We start from the raw sequence: 18428 nt of genomic DNA, 5'->3' as shown, positions 1-18428 counted from the left end.
CTAGGCCTGTTTCAGAACTCCTCTAGAGCACAGACAGGAGTGCTTCTGGTTGGCCTGAGTGTATAAAGTGAATCAAGGGTACCCATCTGAATATGGTTTTGAGGCTAAGGAGGACTACTTGGGGACCAGATGTAGGGGTTAGCTACAGGTCCAGCCCCAGTAAACATGACCGATAGCCTGGAGCGATGGGTGTTGTAGTTCAGTGAAATATGGAGGGCCAAAGCTTCCCCACACTTAGTGTGTGTGGTTGGAAGGCAAAATGGGCATTTGAATCCAGAAAGGATGAAATTGCATTGCTCACATATCCCACAGATAAAATGTACTAAGCGTTATATCAGAACCGGCACTCAGTCTGTACAGTACAAAGCTCGCTTACATCATAGGTAGCATTCCCATTGTATAAAATGACAAATTCCCGTTGTATAAAATGCCAAAAAATACTGATTGTTTAGAAACATAGTGTAACTTGAGATTGATTTTTATATGGTTAGAATAGTGGAGGTCATAATAAGAAGGCATTCTCTGAAAACATTGAACTCTCTTCTCAAGTGCCTGGTGAAATATTGCAGAGTTGAGAATCAGATTTATACATTTGCCTTAGATTTCTTCTTCCCAGGCAGTGTCTAATAATTAGTCTCCTTTTTTGGGGGGGGGGACTCAAAACAACTTTGCATATTCTTGGCTAATATGGAATACATGCTTGTTCTGCATTTCCCCCCATTCCCGTTCTGCTGGTCAAACTGCACCCATTGGTAGCACATATTCCCACATGTTGCTAGCCAGCCTTCTGCAGCTTCATGCCCTCCAAAGGTTTTCAACTACAATTCTCATAATTCCTGACCATTGGCCATGACGGCTCAGGCCGATGGGGGTTGTAGTCCAAAACCTCTGGAAGGAACCAGGTTGGGAGAGGCTGTTGTAGGTTCTCCAGTTAATTCCTCATGATACTACTAGCATTAGTGAACAATAGTGATTCCTCCAATGTGAGGCCAGCATGCAGCTTGCTAATTACTCTTCACTGGGTCAGGTGGGGAAATGATCAACTTCCTCCTTTCAGGAAACTGCATAATTTGAGGTTCTGATGAATCACTGTGACAGATCTGCAAAAAGAAAGGTAGATGCAGGACTAGTGAACGATGCAACCCCAAATCTCCATAAAGCTACATGAGAACCAGGAGAATCTCATTTTACTTATACAAACTGGCCCATGAAGGAGTATTCCCACTCTACAATAAAAACTCCCACCACTCTGAGAGTGCAGGAAGCCCTGGGACTTCATAGTTGTAGCCATAGTAGTCAAGACCTCTAAAACAGATTATTTAGGTTATTGAACAAAGATACATTTGAAGTTACCAAGAAGCACACTTAACATTGGATATGTGATCAGGCCTGTGATTAGAGGTTCTTGCTGCCAAGTAGCATGTCTTGGCTAAAGCCGAGTGCTCTAAGTATTTCAGAGCTATTTATGAATAACAGCACTAGCTTTATAGTTCTCTCTTGATTTTCTCATGGGAAAGTAATATAAATGAGAGTGATTCCTCCCAGTTGGATTTCACTGTTAGCAATGCAAATCATGCCGAAATTGTACATAATTCCCTTCCAAAGGAAAGGAAATAGCATTTCAATGGTTTTCCTCAGTGTCTCATTGACTTATGGTGGCATACAATTAATTCTGCTAAATTACTCTACCAGATGGAAGGTTTTACATTGTGTATGAAGCTAATTAAGTTTTGTTGTTGTTATAACTCCAGATAGAAAGGACCAAATCTTAACGTGAGCTTATTTTAATCAACTTTCTTAGTGAGGCAAATCCTCAGGTTCTATGAAGAGGTTGCATTTTTTCCTTCCCCCCTAGCCTTTCTTATATTTAATATACTCATGCCCCACCTTTATCTACAAGGAGCCAAAGACAACATACCTCCCTCAATTTAGCCTGCTAACCTTGTGAGGTGGGTTGCGCTGCCCTGACCCAAGGTCACTAGAGAAGCTTCATGGCTGAGTGGGCATTCAAACCTAGCTTCATTATGCCATAATGGGTCTCATTATGCAGATAACAGTGTTGCACTTTCCAAACAAAACAAACGACAACAGGCAACTTTTTTTTTTTACACCAGTTGTGGTCCCCACCCCCTGGATGTACCACAAAGTTCTGTACTCATATCACCTTTCTTAAATATATTGTCACAAATTATGGTATCATTGAGAAATGCCCCTTCCGCCCATAAGAAGGAGGGGGGGTTGCAGGCAGGTAACACGAGCCCTGCACATGCTCAGGGGATGGGGTAATCCCCTGGCACAGATTGGCAGAGCCCTGGGCGCGGTGCCCAGGCAGCCGGCCAACTGGCGCGGCGGCTTTGGGCGTGCCTGCTGCACTTAAGCAGGATGCTCCCAGGGCTCGGCCTCTTGCTTCCTGCTCCCTATAAAGGAGTTCGGTGGGGCGTGGCCACTGTCCAGAGCCGTGGAAGGTGAGGGCCCCAGGCACGCCCCAGGCCGGTGATCGCAGGGTGAGTCCCTAGCTGATGTGCAGCAGCAGGGGCTCATCCATCGTAGTTAACCCTTCCCTGACTGCCAGCACGACGTGCTGGAGTCTGATATAGTCGGCTGATCCAATGCCTAAGCCAATACCGCTCAACATCCGTAACCAATAAAGTTGTGGCCATTTATTTCCCATTTGAACCTTACATATGGTGTCTTGTGTCTTATTTCTCCGGGGGAGGGATCGGGTCCTTGACATGCAATTGGGGATTATCACAATAAAAAGTGCCATGGCCAAATTTAGTAATTTGGACATTTATGGCTCTATTTTTTTTAAGTACAGCCTACAGGCTAAATGTTTCATTTATAATATTATCTTAAGTACTACTTATCAAACCTTTATTAGGCATTTACTATTATCTTAAGTAATGACAAAAGGTTGGTTTCCGAAACTCTAGTTTCTTATATATGAGCGTATGGCCTGGAGATAAAGGACTTGCTTGCTATGACTAGATATATCCAAAGCACAGTCTGCACCCTCAAAGAATCCAGGGAGCTGTAGTTTCTCCCTCATAGAGCTAAAATTCTCTGCACCCTTAATAAACTACAGTTTTCAGAATTCTTATTTGTACAGTGGTACCTCTCAAGACGAATGCCCCGCTAGACGATAGGCATTCGCTAACGAAAGGGTGACTCACAAGACGAATTTTCCTATGGCCGTGACTCGCAAAGCAAAAACGTTTTGCGATCCCCCCCGTAAAACCGCGCTTCCTCCGACCGTGCTTCGCAAGACGAAATTTTCGCTATATGACAACACTCGCGGAACAAATTAATTTCGTCTTGAGAGGCACCACTGTACAGTACACCAGTTAAATAGTATACCTTCTCATGCTTCCTGATGAGGTTCATTAAGTAAGTAATGATCTACAATTGGAGCAAATCATATTGATACAAATAACTATTTTGTTGCTTATGAGAACGATAGCCTGTTATCTGTCAGAATCCAATCTTTATAAAGCATTTCCCAGCACAAATAAGAGAAATCCCTGTTTCAATCCCCCAGCCTTTTACACATACCAGACAATGGAGAGGACAAAGATATTTGTGGGCCTCTACTGTCAACTTTTCCATGTTGCAGATGCCCTCCTCCCCAAATCAAGGTCATGGTTAGGTTCAAGGTGATGGTTTTGATGTATGAAGCCCAATACAGATTGGAAGCAGGATAACTGAAAGTTTATCTCACCCCTTCTATACCCAGTCCATCACTGTGCAGGTGAGGGCCACCTGAAGATGCCATCTTATTGGGAGGTCCATTCCACACAGCATAGGAATTGGTGCTTAGCATTGTGGCACCTCCCGTTGCATATTAGACATGAGAAATTTCTGTTGTCTTTTCAGCATCTACTGAAGATCTACTCAATTTTAAATTGAGATTCTTCCCAGTCTGCCTCTGTATTGGAATTGTTTAAAATGGGTTTTTTATATTTTAAAAAATCATTTGTTGTTTGCCTCCCTGCAATATATACAATCAATAAATAAACAAAAACCAAGGCACTGTTTGAAACAGTCATACTACATTCTAGCCCAGTTGTCCTAGGTATATCGAGAACATATTCAGGACAGGGGAAGGCAACATGCAGCCCTCCAGATGTTCTGGACTTTCATTATCCCCAGCCAACATGGCTAATGGTGGGGATTACAGTCTAAAAACATCTGTGGGGGCACCATGTTACTTACTCCTGTTCTAGGTGTTTTCTCTCATTTGGTAAAGTTTTTAATTTCTTTCCTTTCTTACATCAAGGGGTGAGGTAGGAATCTGATTTCTACCTCTGTTGTGAAATAGTTTTCATTTAAATAATGATGCTTCATCTTTAATGGAAGTAGTTTATCTTTTCCGCTGGAGCATAAATTCAGTCCTCCGCAGAAAGGCGGTCTTGTGTTTATGCTATTGATTGAAATGCAGAGTGCGATGGGGAGGTGGTTAAAAATAGAAAGGCAATCAAAGCAGCTGGGCATGAAAACACATTCAGAGGCAAGTGGGACTTCTCCCTAGTGAAATGGTGAAGAGCCTTTTCTTCGGGCCCTGAAGAGTACATCCCATCATTCAGGCACCAATATGGAAAACTTCAGCATTTGGAGGAACACGAAGACCTATAAATAGAATATAACCCTACAAGTAAATTGAGTCAGAGCCAGAGATGACTTCACTGCAAATTGTAATTATTGTCAGGTGGGATTATAGGTTGAAAGAGAGAAGGAGAGAGAAAAACAACTTGGTGATAATGCAGCGCTTTTGCATTCTGATAGGGCAAGTTTTCTTAGGGAGCAGGTATTTCTTTTGGAAACATTAAAAACAGAATTGCTTTACCTTCACTGGTGAAATGAAGCACTTTCAACAGGTCATTTCTGTTCATAGGTGATGAACTAGGTGTTACGTAGGAGATATCTGATCAGACTGCCAATTATGTTTTCTTTCCTTAAAAGGAGCTTTGGGGAAGAGAGTTGGCATTGGGATCTTGTCACGGGTAACATCTCCCTTGCTGTTTCTTCAATTGAAATCCTCCCTGAAGTTAGCATTAACCATGGGAGGGTGGAAGAAAAGTACAGTGGTACATCGGATTAAGAACTTAATTCGTTCTTAACCTGAAACTGTTCTTAACCTGAGGTACCACTTTAGCTAATGGGGCCTCCCGCTGCCGCCACGCCATTTCTGTTCTCATCCTGAAGCAAAGTTCTTAACCCGAGGTACTATTTCTGGGTTAGCAGAGTCTGTAACCTGAAGTGTCTTGTAACCTGAAGCTTCTGTAACCCAAGGTACCACTGTACTCATATTGTATTCAAGAGCATAAGAAGAGCTTACTGGATCAGGCCAATAGCCACTGAGTCCTGGATCCTCTTTTCACAGTGGCCAACCAGATGCCTCTGGGAAGCCTGCGAGCAGGGTGCAAGCACAAGAGCCCTCTCCCCTCCTGCTGTCTCCAGCAATTGGTATTCAGAAGCACACTGCCCCTGACTGTAGAGGCACAGCATAGCCATCATTGCCAGTAGCCACCACCAATTGCCTTTTCCTCTTCTCCCCCACCTACACAGTTAATAGCAGGGGGTGTTGGTGGGCAGGCATATGCAATGTGTCAGGGAAATGGTTATGTTGGGGGAAGATTAAACTCCAGTTACCCGGGACCAGAGATCAGAGCCAGATCTCCATCTTGCAAATGCTTTAACCCAAAGAAAAACACATCAAGAGAAATTATCGTAGGTCCCCTATTTACCCATCCCTTATAGCAGGGATGGAGAACCTGTGGCCCTCCAGATGTTGCTGGACTCCAACTTCCATCTTCGCCAACCATGGGGCATACTGGCTAGAGCTGATAGGAGTTCAACAACAGCTGGAGGGGCACAGGCTGCCCACCCTAGCCTTACAACTCTGCAACGGTGCTTACGGAAACACCGGGAGCAGTATGTATGACAAGTCCCGTACTGCCTACAATTTGAAATAATAAACATATTGTTAGCATTTTTTAAGATGAGAAGATACTTTGAGATTACAGGGATCTCTCATGATGTTAGTTGGCATATAGCACTGTGTCTGATGAAGGGCTATTACTTGAAATGCATCAGGCATTTTTCAAATAAATCATTATTTAGCATCGTGGATTTTGACTCTCCCCCCCCTTTTTTTGTTCATATGTTACCTCTGCCATGAACTTAGTAAGTGGCCTCTAGTCAAGCCCAAGACTCCATCCATTAAATAACGTTGCTCTGCCTTACAGGGTGTTGTGAAGGTGAATACAATAAAAAAAGTTTCAGAGTAAATCATGCTTAAGAATAAATACTATTTATAACTGATATCCTACAGTGCAGTTGACTTGCCAACTTGCTTATGACTTAAGAGGGAGAAAAACTGTTTATTCCCACTTCCTAACATCTATAGCTTTCTGTATCGTCAAGATGTATTTTATTGTCTCCATTCCCAGCCTCCGAGCCCAACTTAAAAGTTCGCTCCAGATTAAAACAAAAAGTGACGGAAAGGAGAAGCAGCCCTTTACTCAGGAGAAAGGATGGTACCGTCGTCTGCTCCTTCAAGAAAAGATTGTTTGAGGTGACAGGTAATGAAAGACTGGACCGGAGAGATCCTGTTCGCATTTTGGGGTGGGGAATATCATCTTTATAAATAAGCATGTTTAATAAGTCCATACTAGAGTAATATCTTTATTGAGACAACCAAATTGTCATAGAGTAGTGTGCAAGCTTTTGAGTTCACCAGAACTCTTCATCAGGCCAAATGTTGAAACTTGTAAAGGGAGAGGCTGGTTTTGGTGGGCCATGGATCTACTTCCTGGGATGGTGCAGGGGTGAGGCCACTGCCCTTTTCTGTTCCCTCACTGTCCCAGGAAGCGACAATGACACTGTTGTTGGAAGAGCAGTTTTACACCACCACACTGGCCACTCCTGGCAGAAAAGAAAGGTTTTTGGTGTTTGTCAAACCAGCCATGTTTGCATCTGGTAAGTTTAAACATCTAGCCTGGTAAAGGGCTCTGGGGAACTCAAAAGCTTGCACACTATTTATGTTTTGGTCGAACCCAAAAAGATATTGCCCTAATAAGGACTTTGGGATTTTTCTTCCAGGCTAGCATGGCTACCTTTACTCTTTGCCCTATGTTGTGTAAATTAAATCAGATGATGCAGATAATTTAGAAAAGTCCGTCCAAATGATACATAGGTAAAGGTAAAGGGACCCCTGACCATTACGTCCAGTCATGTCTGACTCTGGGGTTGCGGCACTCATCTTGTGTTATTGGCCGAGGGAGCCGGCGTACAGCTTCTGGCGAACCAGAGCAGCACACGTAAATGCCGTTTACCTTCCCACTGGAGCAGTACCTATTTATCTACTTGCACTTTGACGTGCTTTCGAACTGCTAGGTTGGCAGGAGCAGGGACCAAGCAACGGGAGCTCATCCCATCACGGGGATTCGAACCGCCAACCTTCTGATTGGCAAGCCCTAGGTCTGTGGTTTAACCCACAGTGCCACCCACGTATCTTAAAGTTCTTAAAAGTTCTTATATCTTAAAGTTAATGCCGAGGAGAACTCCATGTATTCAATTCTTCTGGTGTTAATGAAAATCTTATTTTATTTTATTTTTGCACAATCAGTTTGCACAAAACTAGGTGGTAGAAGGAAGCATCCTTTTATTAGGAAAATGATCAACAATCTTTCAGTAGTTATCACCAGTTTATTGTTGTTATTGTTTTTTTTTAAGCTCTGTGTTGTTTTCTAAAGGTTCTTTTCTAAAGGTTCTAGTGTTAACTGAAATGTGTGACATTTCAGACAGATGGACAAAATAAACAGTGGTCATCTTTGTTCTTTATTCCTCTGGAAAAATTAATAATACATCCCATAAGATACACAGCCAGGGTTGTTGAGTTTGATGAGGGGAAATGAACTATTTTAAATGAAAAGATTTAATCCTTAGTATAGTTCAGAAAATTTTCAAATAAGTTTTTTAAAAAAATCCATTCCTTTGTATGAAATGCTGGGGTTCACTGTAATATGATTTAAAAATGTGTAAATTTCACAGATGTACTACAACTGAAGGTACAAGTGTTTTGGGTTTTTTAAGGGAGGCCTGCACTACCCCTAAAATGTCAGGAATAGGCATGAAAGAGAGAGAGAGAGAGATAAAATGGGCAACAACAAATGAGTAGAAAATGAACTGGTCTTTTTACTTGCTTTTCATTATAAAGTTTGCATTAAAATTGATAGCAAGGGTGATATTTTTTACCGACTGACCACATGGATGCAAGTTCAGCAACTGTTGTTTTCCTCAACTGCAAAAAGGAGCTCACATCTTTAAACAATTGCGTGATATATTAGTGAAAACTCCCCTTTATTCTTTAGAAAGCATGCAGAAATGTACTGCATCAAAACAAAATAAGATATAACCATGAAAACGCCACGTTAAGATGTTTTAAGCTTCATGCTTTCCCCCAGAGTTCACTGACAGAGATGCACTGCCAATGAGGTATTGTTTTTTATTAGTTACTCATATAAAGGCTGGTTCACAACTGAAGTCCTCCAGGGGTTTATCCAAACAGCCTAGGAATGGCAGTAGGCCTCATGAATTGATGACATGTTATTATGACCTTTGAGTGTCCAGTATCTCTGTCATGCTGATCTCTCACAGAGGCAGCAGAGAATGTAGCCAAAGGTACTTCCTTTTCCTTTACTCATTAGTAACTCCCTTTCAGTATTTTCCTGCCGCTGAGTAACTTGCCATCTCTGAGGCACCAGTGAGAGGGGGTAGAATTGCCCGAGTTATAAATTGTGCCCTTTGTCTATTGGAAGAATCATGGAACTGATTCTGAGAGTGAATAAAAAGATAGATTGCAAATAGAACTTGGTTGTCTTATATTATATCCCTCCCTCATGTTATATTCCTTTGAGAGGAAGAGCAGGAAGTAGCGGTGGTGGTGGTGGTGGTAATACGCTGTTTGCTGTAGCTGATATTTCCTAAATACTCTGTGTACTTATTTTTACTTCTTCTTTCCACCCCCAGAATCATCATTCAGTAGCAGTTCACCAGTTTCAGGTCCCAGTTCACCAAGTAATGCCCCTGCTGGGAATACAGAGAACGACACCTCAGTGTTGCCAATGAATTCCCAAGCTGAGGTAAGACCAGAATCCCTTCATTGGCCTGGGAATCATTTCACCAGCTTGGGGGGGGGGCCTCGGCATGAAGTCCTCTGGTGCCCCTCCTAGTGGGGGGCACCCAGTGGGATGTGCATGTTAGCTTGTCCCCTTCCTCTCTGACACGTTTCCACCTAGCGTAGGAATAAAGGGGAGGAGGTTGGTAACCCTCCAATGGTGGTCACTACTGAAATTTCCCATCTGTGTAATGTTACCCTGTGGTCAATCACTAGGGCAGCTGCCCTGAGCTCTTTTGAGTGCTGGAAGATGTGGCCTAGGGGAAGGGCAGCAACAGCAGGAGACCCTCATCAGCTTCCTAAGGATATTGTCTGCTGACCACCAGCCCTGCTCTCTGTCTCAAGCTGCCTTGATCAGCTCTTTTAGACCAGTGGGCAATAACAATAGAAGTGGCAACCGGGAACACTGCTTGGAGACTGCAACGGAACTCTATTTTCCTGATTTCTGTTATTTTGAGAAGTGTATCTCTTGTTTTTGCTCATGACAAAAATATTTCAAAGTGGCTTACAAAAATTGAAATACACAGTAAAATTCAATAAAATTTGAAATGCGCACGCACACACACAAAAACGTGTATCAGCACATTAACCTCTGGCAACCGTACAGGTTGGTCCAGTTCTCCCCATGCTATCCCTTTAAAGGAAGAAAGGACAATGAGAAATAGAATGGGGAAGAGTGCTAGACCAATTTAGTAATTGCCTAAATCTACCAAAACATTATTATCAAATGGAATAGTGAAATGATGCACTTTCCCTGCAGAGACACTTCTGCATAATTCACTGGTGCCTACATGCCTATATGCACTGAATATATATAGGCGCTGAATGATGTGCCTATAAAAGTGGAAGGCGGGGCAAGAGCCTGTTAGTGGGAGGAGCTTGTGAACAATCCTAAAAGATATATAGCAGCTGTATGTCTTGTGGGATGTACGCCAGCCCGGTTGCGAGTTTTAACCTTCCCCGATCAAAATGACCAAATTCCTCTAGTCTCTGGATATGCACCATTGTTTTCACCAGAGTGATATTGGAAAAGGGCTATGCCACTGACCTAATGCTCAAACATGAGAAGAACGACAAAGGAAGAAAGGGACTGGAAGTGGAAAAGTAGATGGGAGGGGTTACATATAAAAGGGAGTTAAGGCGGTTATAGCCAAAAGGGACTGGGGGGGGGGGGGGAGGAGGACACAACTCATCATCATCAGCTGACCCGCATGCACACACATGCTCCCCCTTTCTACCATTTCCTTGATCTAGGGATAGCTGTTATGTCCAAGAAGGTCATTCAAAAACCCAGAAATGCTTGGTGTTAGCATGATCTGATGGTATATAAATCTGTGCACATGAAGCCAAAGAGCAGCTCACACAACCACAATGAACAAGTCTCTGGCATGTGGCAAAGTGCTCAGGTGGCTGGCCAGCTCCTCACTTAACTTGCATGCTGCACTATTGCTGATGGCTGGTGATGTCATCCTGACTGTGAGTTGGGCTGAAAGTTGGATGCAAAGTGAAAACTATGACAAAATCAGTATACGTCAAGCTTGGTGGGGATGCACTCAAGTCATATGATCAGCTTGGCGATTTTGTTATATGTAATAGGGCCTTAAATGAGAAATCTAAGAATATTGGTGTCTAATGCTTCACAGTAGCAGACAGGGCAGTTTTAGACAACTCCACTGATGCTTAAGTCAGACGTTATGATCAGAGATGAGGGAGAAATTAGATTCAGTTCGCTTTTAAGGACGAAACTTTGTGTAACAATATGCAAACTGGAACACAGCCATACTTCTAAATTTGCACTTCCGTGAATTTTACAATGCAAGTAATGTGTACAGAAATGCATATATTGGGGTAAAATGTTCATTAAAATGCATATTAGTGAAAATAGCATGCAAAATGTTTGCATTAGATTGGGAAAATTTGATTTGCAAAACTATACATTAGGAAAAATATCAGGAGCAGTTCACCCTAAAATTCTGGTGGATTTTCATGGGGACTTTACAAAAGATCACACACTGATGTGGAAATTTGGAGAACTGAACTTGAGACTGGAATCTGAAACTAACATATTTGCTCTTCCTTAGTTGTGATGCATAGCAGTAAAATATTTCTGATATAAATGTGAGCCCCCAATTGAACACTAAATGAAGAATATATAAATATTTCTTAATATGACTGCCTTGGGGGCACACAAGCTTTTAGTGTGTGGGGAACAACAGAAAGCCTAGATTTGGAGCATGTAACTCAAAAATATATACAATAACTGACACATAGCCAGAGCTGCATACAACCCATTTAGCCCAAATTACTTGGATTTCAGCCAGTTTAGTACTTTGACTTTACTGAGTTGTGGTTCATGTTGGTAATTTCCTGTCTAGATTAAACATATTGTTTGTTATCCTGCAGTACATACTGAAAAGCAGTAAAATAATTTGTCTGGTTACTCTCTGGAAGTTTATTGTAGCAAGTGTTCTGTTTTTCACTATAAATGTACTATACTTTAGTAATCTTATTACAGCACATCTGTAAAGAGAGGGGCATTTTTCATCACACTCATCACTAGCTGGTGGTGAGAAAGTTTCTCTTTTACTTACTTAGATGTTCAAATGTGTACCCTTTAAAATAGAGTTAAAGCATACTTTCCCCCAAGACACGATAATTTTTCTTGCATGCAGTTTTTTATGTAAATACCTGCAGCCTTCAAATAAGTTCACAATACTTGCTTTGTTCATTTATTTCAAATATTGATAGCCCAAACTTCACCCACCCACCCTGCGGAGCGTGGGGGGGCTGCAGCAGATGCCCCAACTTCATCATAGTGGGTAGTAGTAATATAACCCCTACATAAGATGTTGGTGGCTTTCCCCCAAAGTGGCATATCAAAGACAAAACCCAAAGCAATCCCACCTTCTGCATTAGCCAACAGCACTTGGGATATAGCAGTAGATGTTGTTCTTCTATGTCCCCTCGTTAGGATTACCCTGTTAAGCAGACAAACAAGGTCTTAACCTAGCACCAATGATTTGCTTTGCTGAATATTTTAATTCTGGATGCGTTTAATGCTATGATGGGACTCCTTTATTGTGTATTTTAATTATGTGTGGATATCTTATAATTGATTTTATGCTTGTCAGCTGCTTAGAAGCCATTTTGGCATGCCATCAGTATATTAATTAATTAGTTAATTGTAATAGAAAAGTGTGTTAAATTGCTGTTCTCATGTCTGACAGCATCAGCTGCTTACTAGATCCCTTCTTCCCCTCCAGTTGTACCCAGTTCCGTAATCTCTTTGTAGAGAGATACATAGCTTTGTTTATTGTAAAATAGCAACCATAGCAATAGCTTGAATAGATGCCTCTTCCACTAAAATCTTCACACTTCTCCTTACCATAGATGTACTGAGGCAAGTAGGTGACACAACCTTCCCCAACCTGGTACCCTCCAGATATTTTGGATTACAGCTTCTATCACCCCAGGCTGTGGTGACTGGGGCTGGTGGGAACTGTAGTTCAAAACACCAGGTTGGGGAAGGCTGAGATAACGAAACAAATCGAGGTTTGGGGGAGAACAGCAAGTACGAAGACTTCAGTCCTTAAATCTTCTGAGAACCATATGTAGTACCATATTGGCTTAATTCCATTAAAACCAACAATTCAAAGGAAGGTTTTGCTCTATCCCCCAGTTTTTCCCCTAGCTCTTCACCGCTTTTCTCAAAGTCCCATGCTTTTTATCACCCCATATATGAGCATGAGAGGTTGGTTAATAGGTTTTAATAGGTGTGAGCACCACACAAAAGAGTGGGTGTCTTAAATATATACACAGAGCTTCACACCTTCTTAGAGAATTACTAGAAAGAGGAATATTTCATTATGAGAAAATGTGGGTTCCTAGCTCTCAAAGATTGGTCATCACAGACTTGATAATAGGCAGACATACCTTGACATTTTCACTTAGAAAACGCCTGCTTGATGCCATAGCATGTTATAGCTTCTGTTGTTGTTATTACTTCTGTTGCTGCTGCTACCACTACTACTTTTTAATATTAATTTATTACTAACAGGAAAAGCAGCTATTATGTGTATCATATATTATTTATAGTATGCCTGTTGCCTTGACTGATATACCTTCCTTCTGATCTTCTTACATGCAGCATTCAGAATACTTTTTGCACCTATCCATGTGCATAGAGTTTGCAGGTTTACTCAGAAGCCAATCTTACCCAGATCAGCAGGTTTACTTCAAAATAAGTGTTATAGGATTGCACTATTAATATAGCATAACTACATGAGATTTTAAACATCCATAATATCTTTAATCGATAATACTGAACATGCAGGAAATGATTGCCATCTGCAGCTTCAAACTTGCATCAAAATCTGGGCACCTTAAAGACTTAACACATTTATTATGACATCAGCACGTAATTACATGGTACTGCATTGCATTGCATTAATCCTATTAATTGCGTAGAAACTATGTGTGGATCTTCTGATTTAAAAAAAAGAACATAAGGGAAAGTAATTTGTCAGATATAAGGCTAATGGGATAATTTCTTCAGGTCACTGCCAGGACAGTAACCCCTGAAGACTGGAAAGCCCAGTTCAATCTCCAACAGTGACTTTCCCTAATAATGAATTAATTGTGTGTGTGAACTCTGATCCAAGGGGCAGGCGTGTGACCTCTTCACACTGATAAGTAGCTTTTCTTTGGCCCAGAACAACCCCGTTCCCTAAAAGACTACATTGATAGCAAACATGTGGGGGTTTGACTCATAATCCTCTGTGCAGGATTCCAGGAAGTTCAGACTGCATAGAGTTTCAAAACAGGGTGGATAATCCATACTTTGGTGTTGTCAGCTCACAAAGTTTGCATCAGGCAATAAAATAATGCAACGGTGTCACATGAACCATCTTGGACACTAAGGTCTTCAGGGGAAACTCTGCTCAGTGATCTAGCATTTTGAGCAGAAGAGGGGAGTAGAGCAAGGGAAGCCAGCATAGTGACTTCCAGATATTCTGGACAACTCCCATCATCTTCAATCAGCCTGGTCAATGCTCAGGGGTGATAGTTATAATCCACAACATCTGGAAGGTACCACAGTGGCTGCATCTGGAGTAGGGCCTTTCCATAATGCTGTCAGAATTAGGGGACTCCCTCATCAGCATTCTCACTAGGTCAGAAGGAGTCAACATGCTGCCCCACCACCACCACAATGTTGCTGGAGTACAGTCTCCAGCATTCCTGAGCATTGACCATAGTGCCGGCTGGGTTTGATGCAAGTTGGACTCCCAACAGCATCTGGAGGGTATCACATTGGCCAGCCCTGCACAAGTTTTATGTAACCTGTTAAAATCCTATATATGATGGGCTTAGAATAGGCTTCTAAAAATGATGCTGTCATATGACACTTACAAAACCACTCCTCCTTTGCCATTGCTTTGTATTACACAGTACTGTTTTTTTAAGTGTCATTTTCACGCTTGGTTGTTTCAAAGCTATACATTGCCATGAGAAATAACTAAAAAAGCCGCCAGCACATTTAGATCAGCAGCAGCAGCAGCAGTTTGTTGTGCTAGAAATAAGATCAAACTGCACAATATGACTTGAAAAGTAGTCCAGTAATGTTAACAGCATAGTTAGCATACATCTGAGCATTTTTAACCATAGACACTTCAGTTCTCAAACAATAATTTATTACTGAGAAACTCTCAGGTGATGTTATCGGCTTCAGTGCAATTTCAGTGAGATGGAAATAGGGCAAATGTGTGTGAGGATAGCAGACAGTGGGGATGGTTTTGGTGCTCTCATGTTCCCAGTTTCTTTACGCACAACCACATTTGAAATTGTTGTGGTAACTCTGTACCATTCCCACTATCTAATTACTTGATGGTTAGTGTTGTGGTCCTGTGGGCTGAAACATTTTTCCAAGGGACAGTATGATTGATTTCAGCTGGGGCTCTTTTGATTATTTAAGAGTAACCAAACAATGAAGAATGTTCAAGTTGTACACTGGCTGCTGGCTCACAAAGGTTAGCTATCAAATCAATTCTTCATCAGACACAGAAGAAACATTTCCAACAATAGGTTTAAGTGGTTTATTTATAATTTAAAAAAGACACCACCATGCTATTGAGTCCTCCCCACCTCACTATCCAGCCCAACTCATGTTCTTGTTGTTGTATAATATTGGGACATTCTGCACAGAGCATCACTTTCACATCTGAGTGGGTGTGTACAGCCTTGGTTTTCATGGCAAAACCACCAGAATGCCTATATTACGCAAATCCAATTGGGAAAAAAAACATAAACGTAATAGGCTGTATGATAACAATTGCAAAGTTATTTACTAGAAACTACTTCTCAAAAATTAGATACAGCTTCTCATAGTGTCAAAATCAACATCGTGACATCATATATTAAAATGTAGCTTATTCAGTTGACAACCAAGTCCAGTATGTACAAAATACAAATCCTATTTTGTCAGTGCCGTAATACATTCATTTCTAATTTCTTCATCTTCTCTTGTATTTTTCTGTCTGATGTATTCCTTAGAAGAGTGACAATCACAATGTTGATTTTGACACTATGAAAAGCCATATCTAATTTTTGAGAAGTAGTTTCTAGTAAATAACTTTGCAGTTTGTTATCATACAGCCTATTACACTTACGTGTTTTTTTCAATTGGCTTTCATGGCAGCAAGTAATGGTGGGGGAACAGCATGATGCTGTGACAGGAGAATCCTCTACCAGTATGAACATGAGTCAGGAATGTAAATGATCCCTCCTTGCTAGGGCCCTTTCCTGCTGCCAAGCACCTTTGTCTCATTTAAAACCACTCTGCTGTAACCATTGAAGTAGCAATTTGCTCTTAAATGTCCTGCCATACAATCTAGAAGCCTTTTTAAAAAGGAAAAAAAAATGTTTTCTGAAAGCACATTTATATATTCCTCATTGCAATCACGTTCTTAAACGGGCCGAAAAGTAAGCATGAAGGTTTTCAACCGTCTAATAAAATCTTGGTGTCATGCCTAGTTTAGCCCTGAGATAAGTGGCTGTCGGGACATTTGCATCATCTAAAACAAAGCATGATTGCTCAATCTGCCCTGCCGCCTTCCCCCCCTCAAAAAAAAAAAAAAAGCACCTGTGGTTTTTTTCATGAGCCGATTTAACCTGTTAGTTAAGTAAAACTGATAAAATTGATCAATTAAGATTTCTTAAGTCAGTGAAGAACCCTAAACAACGTTGCACACTACACTAACAGGAAGACAGTCTGCTAAGAGGAACAGTAGCAGCAGATGGGGAGAGTGTTATGGAGATTGAATGAAAATGTAAGGATGGGATGCTAGCTCTGCTCCCTGTCCCTGTTGCTCTCTACTTCTTGAAGGAAATCTGTCTGCAATGGAGAAGCTTCCTCTACTCTTGGTTTTGGATAACTTTCACCCATATGATTCTGTGTTCCCAATACTTCCAAATTTGGGTTTCTGTTTTATGTAAGACTAGACTAGAATGTCAGGATACAAACAGAAGCAATTGCATTAGACAGAGATGTCTACAGATGCATGAAGATTCACTAGTGAAAGAAGTTGGAGTTCTTATTGCCAAATAAATTGTAATGAATCCAAATAAGAACTCTGGCCAAAGTTTTAACAAAAAAACATGCGTTTACTCATAAGTAATTCCAAACGTATTATCAATTCTGTAAAGAATTACAGTCTTAAACAACAATAGTTTCATATGAAAGTTTTCTTTAAAGTCTTTTAGAGATGGCTGTCAGGGCTTCTCCAATGCGTGTCAGGTGTAAACCAGGGAGACCAGGACAGGGCCCCGTTTCGGCATGGATGCCTTCTTCAGCTTGTTTTTTATGGTAGAAGTATGTGAAAAATAAAAATGGTGTGTTTCTTTGATTCCTAAGAGGATATAGCGTCTTAGAAGTTTTGCTGTATTTTTCTCTGTTTTTTTTTTGTTTTTTTGTTTTTTTTTCTGTTTTTTTTTTTTTGTGTTTTTCGGGCGTTTCCTCCCGAAAACGCCCGAAAAAAACAGAGAAAAATACAGCAAAACTTCTAAGACGCTATATCCTCTTAGGAATCAAAGAAACACACCATTTTTATTTTTCACATACTTCTACCATAAAAAACAAGCTGAAGAAGGCATCCATGCCGAAACGGGGCCCTGTCCTGGTCTCCCTGGTTTACACCTGACACGCATTGGAGAAGCCCTGACAGCCATCTCTAAAAGACTTTAAAGAAAACTTTCATATGAAACTATTGTTGTTTAAGACTGTAATTCTTTACAGAATTGATAATACGTTTGGAATTACTTAAGAGTAAACGCATGTTTTTTTGTTAAAACTTTGGCCAGAGTTCTTATTTGGATTCATGAAGATTCACTAGAGCATCTGCTGTGCTGTCGTTTATTGTACACCCTAAATTGATTTAATTTCTGGACATAACATATCCCACTGTTCTTCCATCGTGGAACCCAAGGCACCATACTTTGAAGAATTCACTCCATTACTTTCTTATATTTATATCCTAGCTTCCTTACTTTTAAAGGAAATGAATTCCTTACTGACAATGCAGCTGCTCCAACATCTGTAATACTGTGCATTGCAGCAAGGAAGGCTTTCCCATTCATGCTCTATAGTCCAGGAGTTGCAGTTTGGAGAAGATTGCATCTACCAATGAACCAGTCCTTGGGCAAAACCAACAAGAGTAATTCTTTGGGAAGCCTCGATCCTATTAGACAGTGTAGGAGCACAGGAAAGAGCATTGGGAAAGAACCAGGCTGAAATGAAACAAACGCCAATTAAAAATTATTATTCATCCTTCCTCAATGGTTTATTGATGCTTGTTTTTAACTTTTTGTGCATTTATTGTATGGTTTTTATCTTTTTAATGTTGCAGACCACTTTGATATATTTTTATGGTTTGGCAGTATACAAATATATTTACAAATAAAGAATAAGTCTTAACCAAAACTCATGTACATAAATTTTCAAGTAAGATATAGGCACGTTTTAAAACATAGGTTTAAGCACCCTTTAATATTCAGTTGTTCATTGTTAGCATTATGAAGATGTTACATATTCTGTATGCTTAAAATTTAGAGGTGAACAATGTTCTAAAGCATAAGAGAAGAATTTGTCACTAGGGGTGGGGCAGAAATGGATTCAGCTTGCATTTAAGGGTGAGCATCTAGAATTCCATCTTTCGAAACAGTAAGAAACTGAAACAGCCATCTTTTGAAAGCCACA

At 40.9% G+C, this 18428-nt stretch overlaps 1 protein-coding gene across 1 annotated transcript in view; it reads left to right on the top strand.

Annotated features, from left to right (window-relative positions):
- Nucleotides 1-18428, top strand: part of HDAC9 (histone deacetylase 9) — a 416015-nt gene that overhangs the window by 207710 nt on the left and 189877 nt on the right. The window contains 2 exon segments of the mRNA XM_033164888.1: nt 6450-6581; nt 9031-9143. Coding sequence (XP_033020779.1) covers nt 6450-6581; nt 9031-9143 — 245 coding nt within the window.

Source organism: Lacerta agilis, chromosome 12 (assembly GCF_009819535.1).
Source record: "Lacerta agilis isolate rLacAgi1 chromosome 12, rLacAgi1.pri, whole genome shotgun sequence".
Taxonomy (NCBI): Eukaryota; Metazoa; Chordata; class Lepidosauria; order Squamata; family Lacertidae; genus Lacerta; species Lacerta agilis.
Note: the sequence above shows the minus strand (reverse complement) of the source record. Positions and strands in the feature narration are given on the sequence as shown.